At 41.9% G+C, this 14638-nt stretch overlaps 1 protein-coding gene across 5 annotated transcripts in view; it reads right to left on the bottom strand.

The window, feature by feature from the left end:
• SBF2 (SET binding factor 2) overlaps positions 1 to 14638 on the bottom strand; it is a 473611-nt gene that overhangs the window by 284710 nt on the left and 174263 nt on the right. For all 5 annotated transcript variants that reach the window (XM_061610391.1, XM_061610392.1, XM_061610390.1 and 2 more), the window contains one exon: positions 282 to 419. In XM_061610391.1, coding sequence (XP_061466375.1) covers positions 282 to 419 — 138 coding nt within the window. The remainder of the gene's footprint in view (positions 1 to 281; positions 420 to 14638) is intronic.

Below are 14638 nucleotides of genomic sequence, written 5' to 3' on the forward strand. Positions count from 1 at the left end.
GATTTCAAATAAGGATCCCTTTAATTCCTGCCACCAAGGCTCAGGGGAAAGACAGTGAACTAAATGTAAATTAGGACGTGGGAGATAATTAAGTACACAACAATTACTGAATAATATTTCAGTTTGCATAAACATTTATTTTATTTCAAGCTGCTGATTACTATGGGCCAGATAACCCAAGGTGTAGATGAAGTGAGGTACAGAATAGCTAGGCATGTGACAGAAGAACTTGTCTAGGTTTATGTGCATGTGTTGCGTGAATGACCTAATAAGATGCTTACCTGCAGATTGATCTCTGCTTCATAGAACGTTAGGCAAGAGCAGTAGTGCCGTTCAGAGTTTATATCTGTCAAAACCACCACAAAAAATGTAGGCTGCTTCCTCTCCCTGGATAGATGCCATCCACCAGGCTGACAAAACTATGAATAAAAAGCACAAACACAATTTTAACACAAAAACCAACTAGATTAGAGAACAAAAACAGTTTATAATCTGTAGTACCACAGATTCAAAATCCTGTAACTGACAATGCTTTATTTCATTTTATTGCAGAGCTACTTAGCTGTTCATGAACTCAGAACACTTTGAAACATTTATAGGATGGTATACTATGATGTTACAATATTGGCAGCTATAGAAATAATGTATATAAATTACAACCCCTACCCCCAAATTGCGACATTTCTTGTAATACCCAGAATTTTCAGGGGTGATGCTGCTGCTCCTCAGAAATCAGTGTCTCAACAACAGAAAGGGTGGCACTCTTTAGCTAACAGCACCCCTACTCTTATTTGCCTAGAACCACATACACCCTGAGCTCTTTGGGGTCTGCTCTCCAAATGAAACCTGGTGCCAGACTCTCTGAGCAAAACTATGCTGAAGAAAATGTATTGCATTTTTCTTAGCAACCTCAAAATTCAGAATTACAGTACAAGACTACAAAATATCTGGTTGCAAAACAGCATAAATTGCAGGATTCAAAGTTAACAGAAATGCTACTAATGGAAACTGTAACAGTGCTATTTTTGTACCAATCAGATGCCAATTAATTCAATAGTAATGCTAATATAATCTAATGAATATATATAAATACCTTATTTTTTACATAAGCTATTAATGTAGTCAAACAGTTGTCTGCCATGATTTTCCATTCTGTGACACATTTGACTTTTGAACAGCACTCAAATTCTGAGATTATTCAGCCCAAAATCTTGGGCAGACTAATCCAGATAACATGACACTTGCATAACGAGATGTAAATTGGTTTCTCACAACAGGTCCCAGGAAGTAGTGCTACAATGAATTTGTAACATTTGTTAAGCCAATAGGTATTTTAACCACTGCTTTAATGAAATGTTTTTTCTTTTAAAAAAATAGTCAAAAGCTTATTTCCTCCATAAATCCTTAGGAGATCCCCTTGTTCAATGCACATCAATTATCTTCTGAATTATTTCATAATCCATAGTTCAAAAATCAAAGCTAAAATAATATAGAATTAATCAAAACACTGTAATAAACCATCTGCCCTGTCCAGGCAAAATCATGCATTTCTGAATGAATGTGAAAAGCACCTGAAAAAGGTATTTAAATATTAAAGAAAGGTATTTTCATCACACATTAGGAGTCTTTCACACAACATGTTTCTTTCTTCAAACCACCAATAACTGACCTTATTCAAGGCACATATTTGTGCATTAACTGGACAGATAAGAGCTCTACGTGGGGCTGCCTCTGAAGACTGTTCGGAAACTTCAGTTGGCGCAACCTGCTGCAGCCAGAATGCTAACTGGGGCTGGTTACAGGGACCATACGACTCCCCTGTTACAAAAGCTCCACTGGTTGCCACTCTGTTTCCGGACACAGTTCAAAGTGCTGGTGATGACCTATAAAGCCCTATATGGCTTAGGTCCAGGCTATCTGTCAGACCGTATCTCCCTATATGAGCCTGCCCGGGCCCTGAGATCCTCAGAAGAGGCCCTTCTCTCAATACCTACGTCCTCACAAGCATGACCAGTGGGGACGGGAGACAGGGCCTTTTCGGTGGCTGCCCCAAGGCTTTGGAACTCCCTTCCTAGGGAAGCAAGAATGGCCCCCTCCTTGCAGTCCTTCCGTCGGCAAGCAAAGACTTTTTTATTTCAACAAGCCTTTGGAACTGAAAGCTGTTAAGGACAGGTCTTGAAGGGTGCTACATTGCTGTTGCCTAATTGTATTATTTTAAACTGAGTTTGAATTATTTTTACTGTATGTATGAATGGTTTTAATACTGTAAATTGTTTAATTTGATTTTAATCTAGACTTTTGTATGTTTTTAATTATATGTGTGCTTTTATCTGGAAGCCGCTGTGAGTTCCAGTTTTGGAAAAAGGGCGGGGTAAAAATAATGATAAATAAATAAATAAATAAATAAATAAGAGTTGGCTGCAATTCCTGTAACTACAAGTGCCACTTTTGCAGTGGCAATTACAGCCAGCGACATCCATGACCACCCAGTTCACCATTATATTTGTTCACGTGATTGTATACACAGACATGTGTATATATATATGTGCGTGTGCATGCAAACACACACACGCATGTGTGGATATGTATTTATATAAAAAGCTGGCTTTCAGTTTAATAGGGAGGTAATACAGGACACGAAGTTTCAACATTCTGAAAGCTACAAAAATCATTTAGCAAAATTTCATATAAATCAGATGTAAAACAAGATCACAAGCAGCAGAACAAGCAACAAGTCATACGGTCCTTGAGAAGAAAAAATTGAGACAGAGTTAAAATATGTTCAATCTCATACTTATTTGCCATCATAATTCTTAGTACTAGACCGCCACATTCTATGCCAGACACAGTAATCTGCTTAGCATTAATAGCACATAGATTTCAGTGTAATAAAACTGGAAAATTGTGGGTCACAGAGTTGCTCCCTACAGCAAATATACCCAGCAATTCAAGATCATACAACTATTACAGCTCAGCTGTAACAAGACAGACTGGACTAGAAATGAGTTTATTTTGGACAACAAGTGCATGTTAGACAAAGTCCTGACATTAAGCACAATGTCATGCTGAAGTGTCCTAGAACTCCTTCTTGTATCATTACAACAGGTGGCCATAGGCAGGCTCGACCGGATGGAAGCACAGAGGAGGAGCTCCACTCTCCTAGGGACATCACCCGTGCAAGTATGCACAAGCAGCACATGCTTATATATGCCCAGTCATACCACCTCTTGTGTTGCCATATCAGCATGCTACATGCACATGCCTGCATCATCCAAGATCAGTGATGCAGCAACTCAAGAGGTGGCACAACCGGGTGTATTTAAATGCGCACACATGTGTAGGGGAGTGGGGGCCCATGGCAGTCTGGTGCCCAAGGCAGTCTAGTGCTGACCCCAAACATAGGAATGCCAATGTTATATCACAAATTCATAGAATTATAGAGCTGGAAGAGGCCTATAAGGACATTGAGCCCAACCCCTTGCTCAATGCAAGAATCCAAATTGAAGCATAATTCACCATACATCACAATTACATTATTGAATACTGCCAGAGATGTCATCCTATGGACAGCAACATATCAGCAGAAGGTTAGGAAGAAATGAAGAACACAGAGAACAACAAACAGAATACATCATAAGGTCACCCCAGACCATATCTTCACAGGAAGCTACAGGATCAAAATATGTACTAGCAAAAGATATGCTCCTGATTTGGGGAGAATTGCTCTCTGCTAAGGTAACATATGTACTTCAATCTGATAGTTTTATCTGTTTACTAGTGATGGTAACAAAGGGAGGGATGAGGAGAGCTTATCATGACTACTGAATCCCTTCCCCTCCTTTGCTTAAGGCTGCAAATATATCCCACATTACTAACAACCACAGCCTTGTTTTCTTCCAAACAAACAATAACCTTAAACAGCAAGATTTATGTATAGTTGTCAAAGACTAATATTAATGCTTATGTTCCTCTAGTGAAATTCCTCAAGAGACCAAAGGGACTAATTTAAAAAGGGTATAGATTATTAAACAGTTTGTGTCATACTTTCTCTGACTCTATGAGGGGGCATTGGCAGTCATTGCCAAAGCTTATATACTTATAAATGTTGAAAAGTAATCATGCATGATTACTTATATAAGACTTACATAGCATAACACTGAAGAGAAATTTGTGACAGTAAATTTTACTTAGCAGTAAATTCACTCCTTGTATATAATTTGTTTTAGCGTAATATTACAGATATGCAACATACCTTAACTATTTACTTGCATTTGTTCTTTATCTAAGAGTTGTAGCAAAGAATGAATGCTTTTCAAGGCTTGAGTACTGCAAAGTATTCTTAAAATGGGGCTGCCCTTGGCAACTAGAAACTTCAGCTCACATGAAACACATTAGCTCATTTCCTTTGGAAATATTGTAAAACGTTTGAGTTTAAACAGGTTTTTGTGGGTGCCTAAAAACAAGTGTAGGATTGTTTTATACAGCGGCTTGTGTAATCAGACTCCTGGCCAATGCTCTCATATTACTGAATTACAAATGGTACATTATAATTTCATTCTGTATGATATTTTATTTTGAAACACTGAAACTCAAAATCATTTATTGTAAGGTGACATTGGTTTTATGTTGGGAAATGTTTGTAAGAAACATAAAAAACTGAAAATGTTGCTTGCATAATTATTCAACTTCCACACATTTTTAGTAGAGCCACCTCTCACTGCAATAACAGCTTTAAGTCTTTTAGGGTAGGTATGTACCAGCTTTGCACACAGTGTCAGAGGGATTTTAGCCCATTCTTCTTGGCAAATTCACTCCAGGTCGTTCAGGTTGGTTGGATGTCGCTTGTGGACTGCAATTTTCAAAGAGCACCACAGATTCTCAATGGGATTCAGATCAGGACTTTGACTGGGCCACTGTAGGACATTCACCTTTTTGTTCTTGAGCCACTCCAATGTTGCTTTGGGCTTGTGCTTGGGATCACTGTCCTGCTGAAAATTGAATTTCCTCATAAGCTTCAGTTTTTTAGTGGACTGAAGCAGGTTCTCTTGCAGTATTTCTCTGTATTTTGCTCCATCCATTCTTCCTTCAATTTTAACAAGATGCCCACTCCCTGCTGATGAGAAGCATCCCCACACCATGATACTGCCACCACCATACTTCACTGTAGGGATGGTGTGTCTTGAGGCATGAGCAGCATTAGGTTTGCTCCACACATAGCACTTTGAGTTTTGGCCAAAAAGCTCTATCTTGGTCTCATCTGACCACAAAACTTTTTCCCACATCACAGCTGGGGCACTCTCATGCTTTCTGGCAAACTCCAGATGTGCTTCCAGATGGCACTTTTTGAGTAACGGTTTGTTTCTTGCCACCCTCCCATACAGGCCAGTGTTATGCACAGCTCTTGATATGGTTGACTGGTGCACCATTACTCCACTCCCAGCCGCTTAACTCTGTAACTCGTTCAAAGTGATTGCTGGCCTGTCTGTGGCTTCTCTCACAAGTCTCCTCCTTGTTCGAGCACTGAGTTTTGATGGATGGCCTTTTTTTGGCAGTGCCTTAGTTGTGTGATGCAGCTTCCACTTCCTGATTATTGATCCAACTGTGCTCACTGGGATAGCCAAACATTTGGATATTATTTTGTACCCTTTTCCTAATCTATGCATTTCTATTACATTATCTCACACTTCTGTAGAATGCTCTTTGGTCTTCATTTTCCTTCTGATCTGCAGCCTGACCAATGATCCCTCAACAGTGGCATTTTTATCCTGACAATGTGACAGCAACTTTAATGGTTTGCAGTTGGAGGCCAATAGTAAGGTCACTGTGTTCTCAATAGGGCAATTACTTTCATCTGTGTAAACTGTGAGCTTCCACAGCACAGGGGTTGAATACTTATGAAGCATCATGTTTATTTATTTTATTTATTTATTTATTTATTTCATTTATAGACCGCCCATAGCGAGTGGCTCTCTGGGCGGTGTACAAAAAGGTTAAAATACAAAATATCAACAATAAAATCAGACAACAAACAATAAACACAAGCAGCAACTAAAGAAAAAAATAAAAAACAAAAAATTTAAATTATAACATAAACGCTTAAAATGCCTGGGAGCATAGCCAGGTCTTAACCTGGCGCCGAAAAGACAGAAGCGTAGGCGCCAGGTGTACTTCTTCGGGGAGGCTGTTCCACAGTTTGGGGGCCACTACAGAAAAGGCCCTAGATCGAGTAACTGTCCTCCGGGCTTCTCGATGGGTTGGTACCCGGAGGAGGGCCTTAGATGCTGAGCGAAGTGACCGGGTAGGTTCATAGCGGGAGAGGCGTTGCACAAGATATTGCGGTCCCACGCCGTGTAAGGCTTTATAGGTCAAAACCAGCACCTTGAATCTGGCTCGGAAACAAATAGGTAGCCAGTGCAAACGGGCCAGAACAGGTGTTATATGTGCTGACCGGCTGGTCCTCGTCAGCAGTCTGGCTGCTGCGTTTTGCACTAGCTGAAGCTTCCGAACTGTCTTCAAGGGCAGCCCTACGTAGAGCGCATTACAGTAATCCAGCCTAGAAGTTACCAGAGCATGAACAACTGAGGCGAGGTCATCCCTGTCCAGATAGGGGCGTAGCTGGGCTACCAACCGAAGGTGGTAGAACACATTCCTTGCCACCGAGGCCACTTGCGCCTCAAGAGACAAAGAAGGATCGAAAAGAACTCCCAGACTATGAACCTGTTCCTTCAAGGGGAGTGTGACCCCATCTAGAACAGGGTGAACATCCACCATCTGGGCAGGGGAGGCACTCACCAACAGTGTCTCAGTCTTGTCTGGATTGAGTCTCAGTTTATTAGCTCTCATCCAGTCCATTATCGCGGTCAGGCAATGATTCAGCAAATCCACAGACTCACCTGTAGAAGATGAAAAGGAGAAATAGAGCTGCGTGTCATCAGCGTACTGGTGGCAACACACTCCAAAACTCCTGATGACCGCACCCAGAGGCTGCATGTAGATGTTAAAAAGCATGGGGGACAAAATCGACCCCTGAGGGACTCCACAATGGAGAGTCCAAGGTGTCGAGCAATGTTCCCCAAGTACTACCTTCTGGCGACGATCCGCCAAGTAGGAGCAGAACCACTGCCAAGCAGTGCCTCCAACTCCCAACTCCGCGAGTCTCCCCAGAAGGATACCATGGTCGATGGTATCAAACGCTGCTGAGAGATCAAGGAGAATCAACAGAGTCACACTCCCTCTGTCCCTCTCCCGACAGAGGTCATCATACAGGGCAACCAAGGCTGTTTCAGTGCCAAAACCAGGCCTAAAACCGGATTGAAACAGATCCAGATAATCGGTCTCATCCAAGAGCACCTGGAGCTGATTGGCAACCACCCGCTCCAGAACCTTGCCCAAAAAGGGGATATTTGCCACCGGTCTATAATTGTTCAAGTTATCTGGGTCTAAGGAAGGTTTCTTCAAAAGAGGTCTCACTACTGCCTCCTTGTGGCTACTAGGGACTACTCCCTCACTCAAGGAGGCATTTATCACTTCCTTGGCCCAGCCGGTGGTACCAGTCCTGCTAGCCTTGACCAGCCAAGATGGACAAGGATCTAGAGCAGACGTGGTCGCCCGCACCATTCCAAGCACCTTGTCCACTTCCTCAAGCTGCACCAACTGAAACTCATCCAATAATGAAAGACAAAACCGTGTTCTGGACACTTCAACGGATTCATCTGTCGTAACATCAGAGTCTAGGTCCCTACGGATGGATGCGATTTTATTTTGGAAGTGCCCTGCAATGTCGTTACAGCGAGCTTCAGATGTTTTAATGGTATCTTGAGGACCAGAATGTAAGAGTCCTTGTACAACCCTAAAAAGCTCTGCTGGGCGGCAGAGAGATGTCTTGATAGAGGCAGCGAAGTAGGACTTCTTCGCCGCCCTTACCGCTTTTATGTACGACTTAGTAGAGGCACTTACCAAAGCATAATTGCATCCGTCTGGAGTTCGTCTCCATCTGCACTCCAGCCTCCTTCTCTCTTGCTTCATCACTCTCAGCTCCGGGGTATACCACGGAGCTGTATGAGCTGTGCATCGAAGAGGGCGCGCGGGAGCGATCGTGTCGATAGCCCGGGCCATCTCTGTATTCCACAGTTCGACCAAGGCCTCGACAGGAGCGCCAGTACTATCAGATGGAAAAACTCCCAGAACCCTCTGAAAACCAATAGGATCCATAAGCCTCCGGGAGCGGACCAACTTAATAGGTCCCCCACCCTTGCAGAGGGAAAGAGTCGTCGTAAGTCTAAAACTCAGCAGGCGGTGATCTGTCCATGACAATGGAGTAGATGAAAAATACCCCACCTCCAGATCACCATCTCCATGACCAGTGGCGAAGATCAAATCAAGAGTGTGACCTGACACATGCGTTGGGCCAGTAACAAATTGAGACAGCCCCATGGTTGTCATGGAGGCCATGAAGTCCTGAGCCGCTCCAGATAAGACAGTCTCGGCATGAACGTTGATATCCCCCAACACCACAAGTTTGGGGGACCTCAACAACACCTCAGAGACTATCTCTGTCAGCTCAGCTAGGGAAGCTGTTGGGCAGCAAGGTGGGCGGTATGCCAACAAGATTCCCAGTCTGTCTCCTTGGCCCAGTACAAGGTGGAGGCACTCTAGACCAGTCGTCATCTGGACAGGATGCCTGGTGAGAGAGAAAATACTCCTATAGACCACAGCGACCCCGCCTCCCCGGCCCTCAGATCTGCCATAGTGCTGCACCGTATACCCAGGTGGACAAAGCTAAGAGAGGGCAACTCCTCCCTGCTCACCCACCCAGATCTCGGTTATACACGCCAGGTCGGCACCCTCATCCACAATTAAATCATGGACAAGGGAGGTTTTATTATATACCGACCTGGCATTCAAAAGCAGCACCTGGATGTTTCAGTTTATGTTTTTTTACAAACATTTCCCAACATAAAACCAGTGTCATCTTACAATAATTGATTTTGAGTTTCAGTATTTCAAAATAAAATATTATACAGAACAAAATTACAATGTATCATTTGTGATTCAGTAATATGAGAGCACCAGTCAGGGGTCTGATTACTTTTGCAAGGCACTGTATATGGCTATCTGCTCTACATATATTTTAATGCATTATTATTATTATTATTATTATTATACTTTTATCCTGCCCTTCCTCCTGAAGGAGCCCAGGGCAGCACACACATTAAGAAAACAATTTAAACAACAAAAAATAAGCTTTGTAAGAACAGTTACAGTTAATGATCTCCAAGTTACTAAGAACAGTCTCCTTCAGCCATCAAATGCCTGGGTAAACACGAATATTTTCACATTCCTCCTAAAAGTCAATAATCATGGAAACAGATGCACCTCACTGGGGCGGGCACTCCATGACCAGAGAGCCACCACTGAAGAGGCCCTGTCACGGGTCAACACCAACTGGTCAGCCCCTGGTGGCACCACCAACTTCACCTGCTGATTGTTGGGTCTGAGATGGTTGATACTGCGGAAGGCGCTCTTTTAGGTACTTGGGTCTCAAGCCATTTAGGGCTGTCTATGCTAGTACTAACACCTTGAATTACGGCCAGTAGCTCACTGACAGACAGTGCAACTCATTCAGGACCAATGACACATTGTTCCATTGGGTCGCCCACTTACCAGCCTAGCAGATGTGTTGTGCACTAGCTGCAACCTCCAGACCATCTTCAAGGGGAGCCCCACATACATAACAGTAGCTCAGGGGGGAAGTCAACACAGCATGGACAACTGAGGCCATCTTGGTCTAGGAATAGCCATAGCTGGTGAATCAGCCCAAGGTGGGCATCACCACTCAAAGTCTAGTAACAAGCTGGAACCCAGGAGTACTCCCAGACTACAAACCTGTTCCTTCAGAGGAAGTACAACCCATCCTAGAACAGGTTGTATACCTAATTCCCGGACATGGGAACCACTCACCTATAGCACTTCTGTCTCATCAGAATTCAGGCTCAGTTTATTTGTCCCCATCTAGTCCATTACTGCCCCCAGACACCTGTCCAACACCTTCACAGCCTCTCCTGATTCAGATGGAATGGAGAAAAAGAGCTGCATGTCATCAGCATACTGTTGACACCATTCTCCAAACCCCCAGATGACAGCTGCCAAGTTTCATATAGATGTCAAACAGCATAGGAGATGGAATGGACCTTTCTGGGACCCCACAGCCCCGCAGCCCTGGAGCAGATATGGGGTGGGGGGCTGCAGAGGGGAAGAGAGGAAGGGAAAATCCCATTACTCCCTTGCAATGTTGGAATGTGTGTACAGATAAGAAGCATCAGAAAAAAATAGATGATGGGGAAGGAAATGAAAGCAAACGTAGGTCCCGGGGAAATATATATATTCCAGTTTCACAGGCTTAGGCTTAGTTGTAAGTTTAGTGTTAGTTTAGTTCATTTATATCCCACTTTTCCACAGTAAAAACTGTACCCAAAGTGGCTCACAATAAACATTATTGTGTACTGAAGTGTATTACATTAAAAAAATCAATTTCATGCAAAAATATTCTACACTAATAATTCTGGTCTTGCTAAGCTCCAAGAGGCCATTCCAAAAGTTTAAATACAGTTCAGAGAAGATGGGTCTGCTTCACAGCTGACTCCCTCATCTTTCCATCAGAGAAGGCAGACAGCAGTAAAAGGGAAGTGATGGGGTGTGGCACTGATGGTATGTTTTCCCAAGCCTTTCAGGTGTTCCAGCTGCTAATGCTGGTCTTACTCATTATAAGAGGACATACTATCTTAAATATAAACTTGGTTAAATATAGTTCAGAGAGGGAGGGTCTTCTCACCAGACTGAATGGTTCACACAGCAGTTGCAATAAGCCAAAGGCTTCACATAAAAAGTGGGCTTTGAGAAAGGATCAGAATGAACTGCATTAGCCTACCTGCCCAGATGGGGTTTGTTTGTTCCACTCACTCAAGCGTGCCTGCCACCATCATTAACACAAGTCCCTCTGAAGAAGGGAGGTCAGTGTGCTACAGCTGCCAATGAAGCCAGAACAGCCATGAAACTTGTCTGCATACAGTTGCATGTCTGTGGTTCAGCTCACTTACTGAGCACCATCCCTTTACCCCATCGAATTCTGCCCCTTCACTGACTAGGTTCCATCCCGAGCCAAAGCCCCAGGCAGGTAGCAGAATTTTGTTTTTCAGCCTGTTAGGTATCAAAATGTGACACAATGACAATTTACGTTCATTGATTTCTCCACTCTTCAAGTGAGGCCCTTCTCAAGAGGTTTCAGAGGAGAACTGAATGAAAGGCCCTCTTGCCTGCTATATACAAATATTCAAAGAAAGCTCAGAATCAATTACAAAGGTAATTTCAACAACTTGCAAAGTTAAGTTCAATGGGTGTCTTTAGGCACCATTCATCTGCAACTGAGAAGCATGTAAGTTTGCTTTCTTGTAATGTATTCTTATGGCCACAAGTATTCCATTCTATGTTTGCAACTGGAGAAAAACATGGCTGGTATGGTCAATATATGTAAATACCCATCCTTAGATTATACTTTTTTCAGTCAATTTATCATTTGTCATTATTCTATGAAGGAAACACTGAAATAAAAGGAGCCATACAATCTTGTCCAGTATATAAATGCCTTATAAGGAAAGCTTCTCATACTCTTCTCATTTTCCTGCAGTTACAAGTCCTTTTTCAGCTTGAACTATTATGAGCTTTGTAATATAGTATTGGTAGGTTACACAAAAGGAAACTTAAGGCAGTCTTTAACACAATGAGCATGCATACCTGGAGACAGATTCTCATGCATTCCAATAACCTGGTTTTATAGAAACCTAGAAAATATGTACTTTCGCCGCCTTTTCTCTGTGCGTTTAGTGTGCTACAACTAATCCACAAGTAATACGTTTGTTTGACTTCTTGGCACTCCGCTCTTAGGTTGTCAGGAAATGGTCCGAGTTAGCACTTACTTCTTTCTCTTTTTGCAATGTGTAACTATTCTTGGCTAGTTCTGCAATTATTGTAATGCGAGATTGGAAAGAAAGAAAAAAGGAGCACACACTTTTTAATGCAATTCCCATCATATTTTGTAACAAATGGGCAAATATGCATTTAACATCATGCTAGAATACTGCAAGAAATTTATTATTATTATTTGAGACAAGTCAAAACCAATGCCCAAAATACTGAAGAGTTGAGTCATAAAATAATGATCTAAATGCAAAATCTGATAGCTAAATCCTAGCTTGTTTGGGTAAGCTAGCATACTTGAAATGAATGTTAAACATGCATGTGTTTATGTGCTTACACAAAGGAGACCACTACTGGAATCATTATTTTTTCTAAATTCAGTTATTGATAATATCACTTTCAGCACCCATTTCTCTTTAGCTGCCAAATATATGCCTCCCATGATGAAAACACTTAAGAAGAAACTCTGGTCTCATTGACTATTTCAGTCAACACACAGGTGGTTGGTTTCAGAGCTTGGAAAAGTTACTTTTTTGAACTACAACTCCCATCAGCCCAATCCAGTGGCCATGCTAGCTGGGGCTGATAGAAGTTGTAGTTCAAAAAAGTAACTTTTCCAAGCTCTGGGTAGCATATCTTATGATTGCCTAAAATTAGTTCCCACCCCACCCCCAGTCCCAGCAATATGGCCGGCCAAGGCTCATGTTTGCCCATTATAGTCAGAAACTCCTACCAGCTGGTCACTGGGCAACCTCTCAGAAGAATCACTACAAGATAATACATTTCTTTCATCCTTATACAAGCCTGGATACCAACCTGTCATATGGAGTTAAATGGCCTAAGGACCTAGCGTGGTTACTTTAGAGAAGGAAATTATCCATCCAGAAACAAAAGCAATGTTAATAAAACAATTAGATTTAAAAGTCTGAAAACAATAAAGAATGAGACAAGGGGATTTGGCTTATTCTGTGCAAGTTACAGTTATGTTAGACTGAACACTTTCGTACTAGGAAATATATGGCCCATGACATTTTAACAACAAAATAATACTACAAGATACCTCACAGAGGACAAACAGCAGTTTTCCCTGAGAATCTAGAAAACTCCTTTACAAACACGTTGCCTAACAAATACAAAGGTTACGAGAACTGAAAGATTCCTTGTTCTGAACTATCTTCCTATCACATGTATTTCTTCTATGTATACAATGGATAAAATGTGCAGTTTTTATGTTAGTAACTGAATGCCAAATGTTGCAGTAAGAATCACATTTTCCCTCTCTAGTAGTTTAAGTATTAAACCTGGGAAGGGCAACTTGCAGCTTTCCAGATATTGTTGGACTGCAACTCCCATCAGTCCCAGCAAGCAGGGCCAATGTTTGGAGAAGATGGGAGTTGTAATCCAGCAACATCTGGAGGGCCACAGGTTCCCCACCCCTATATTAAACTATTTTTATGTCCTTCTTAACTATATAACCAAAAGAACTATATGTAAAGTAAGTCACACATCAGGGTTTAACAAGTCTCTTGGAGACTTTTTTATGCTGACAGACCTATTTAGTTGTTTAATTTTGTTTTTCAGCTGAGCCAGTCATTCTTGTGATGATTTTGTATTGTTTAGTGGCATTCTATGTTGAGCACCACTTTGACATGTGAGAGTGGATGGTATGTAACTGCTTTTTACAAATAAAAATGATTTTGCATTGATTAAAATGAGGTAAAGGGTGACAAAGGGGATGAATAAAAGGGCTTAAAGAACGTGACATATCAATAATCCCAAATTACTAACTTGTGGGGGAATTTTGATCTCTGATATGCACATTAAGCAGCTTTTATTTCTCCAAATGCCAAAAGCTTAGATGTCATTGTTTCAATATTTACTTCCTTCTGCCAGCTCTAACTTGCAGTCTCAGTTGGTAAGACATCGTGTTGGTAAGTATGTTTACACAAAAGATCACAATGATTTACCTATTCATTCATTCATTCATTCATTCAATTTTCATCACACTTTTTCACAAAGCCATGTGCAGTTGTGTCTATGTTTATCCCTCTGAAGAAGAGCATGCATATATTAAAGACCTCAGTAGGGCTGAACAAGAGTCAACGTGGACCAGCAGGCAGAAAGATAGACAGACCAGGAAACATAAATTGGATCCAATACGCTATCCATATTTGATCAGAAACCACTTCCCCTTTTACTGCCACCCTGGGCTCCTACTGGGAGGAAGGGCAGAAAGAATACACACACACACAAACATTTGAGGAGAGGACAATATTTCCTTCTGACAACACCCTCTTGCACTTCATGTTTTTAACGTTGTTTTGTTTTAATGTATTTTAAGGTCTGTTTTTATGATGTTTTAAAGTGTTTTTAGCGCTTCTGTTTGCAGCCCTGGGCTCCTGCTGGGAGGAAGCACGGGATATAAATCAAATAATAAATAAATAAATAAATGGGGTTTCCCTTGACGGTTGCTTAGTTTTTGCAGAAAGTGCAGGGTGCTGCTGCTGTAACATCCTTGTGCACAAGGAGAACACTGCCTGCAGAATGTTGTATATTGGGTGTACTGCCAGAGTTGCACAGAAGAGTAAGGTACATACACACATCAAGAGTCTCCTTACATGAAAAATGAACAGCTGTAGTCTGAACAGAACAAAGTAGGTGGGGT

Source organism: Rhineura floridana, chromosome 2 (genome assembly GCF_030035675.1).
Source record: "Rhineura floridana isolate rRhiFlo1 chromosome 2, rRhiFlo1.hap2, whole genome shotgun sequence".
NCBI lineage: Eukaryota > Metazoa > Chordata > Lepidosauria > Squamata > Rhineuridae > Rhineura > Rhineura floridana.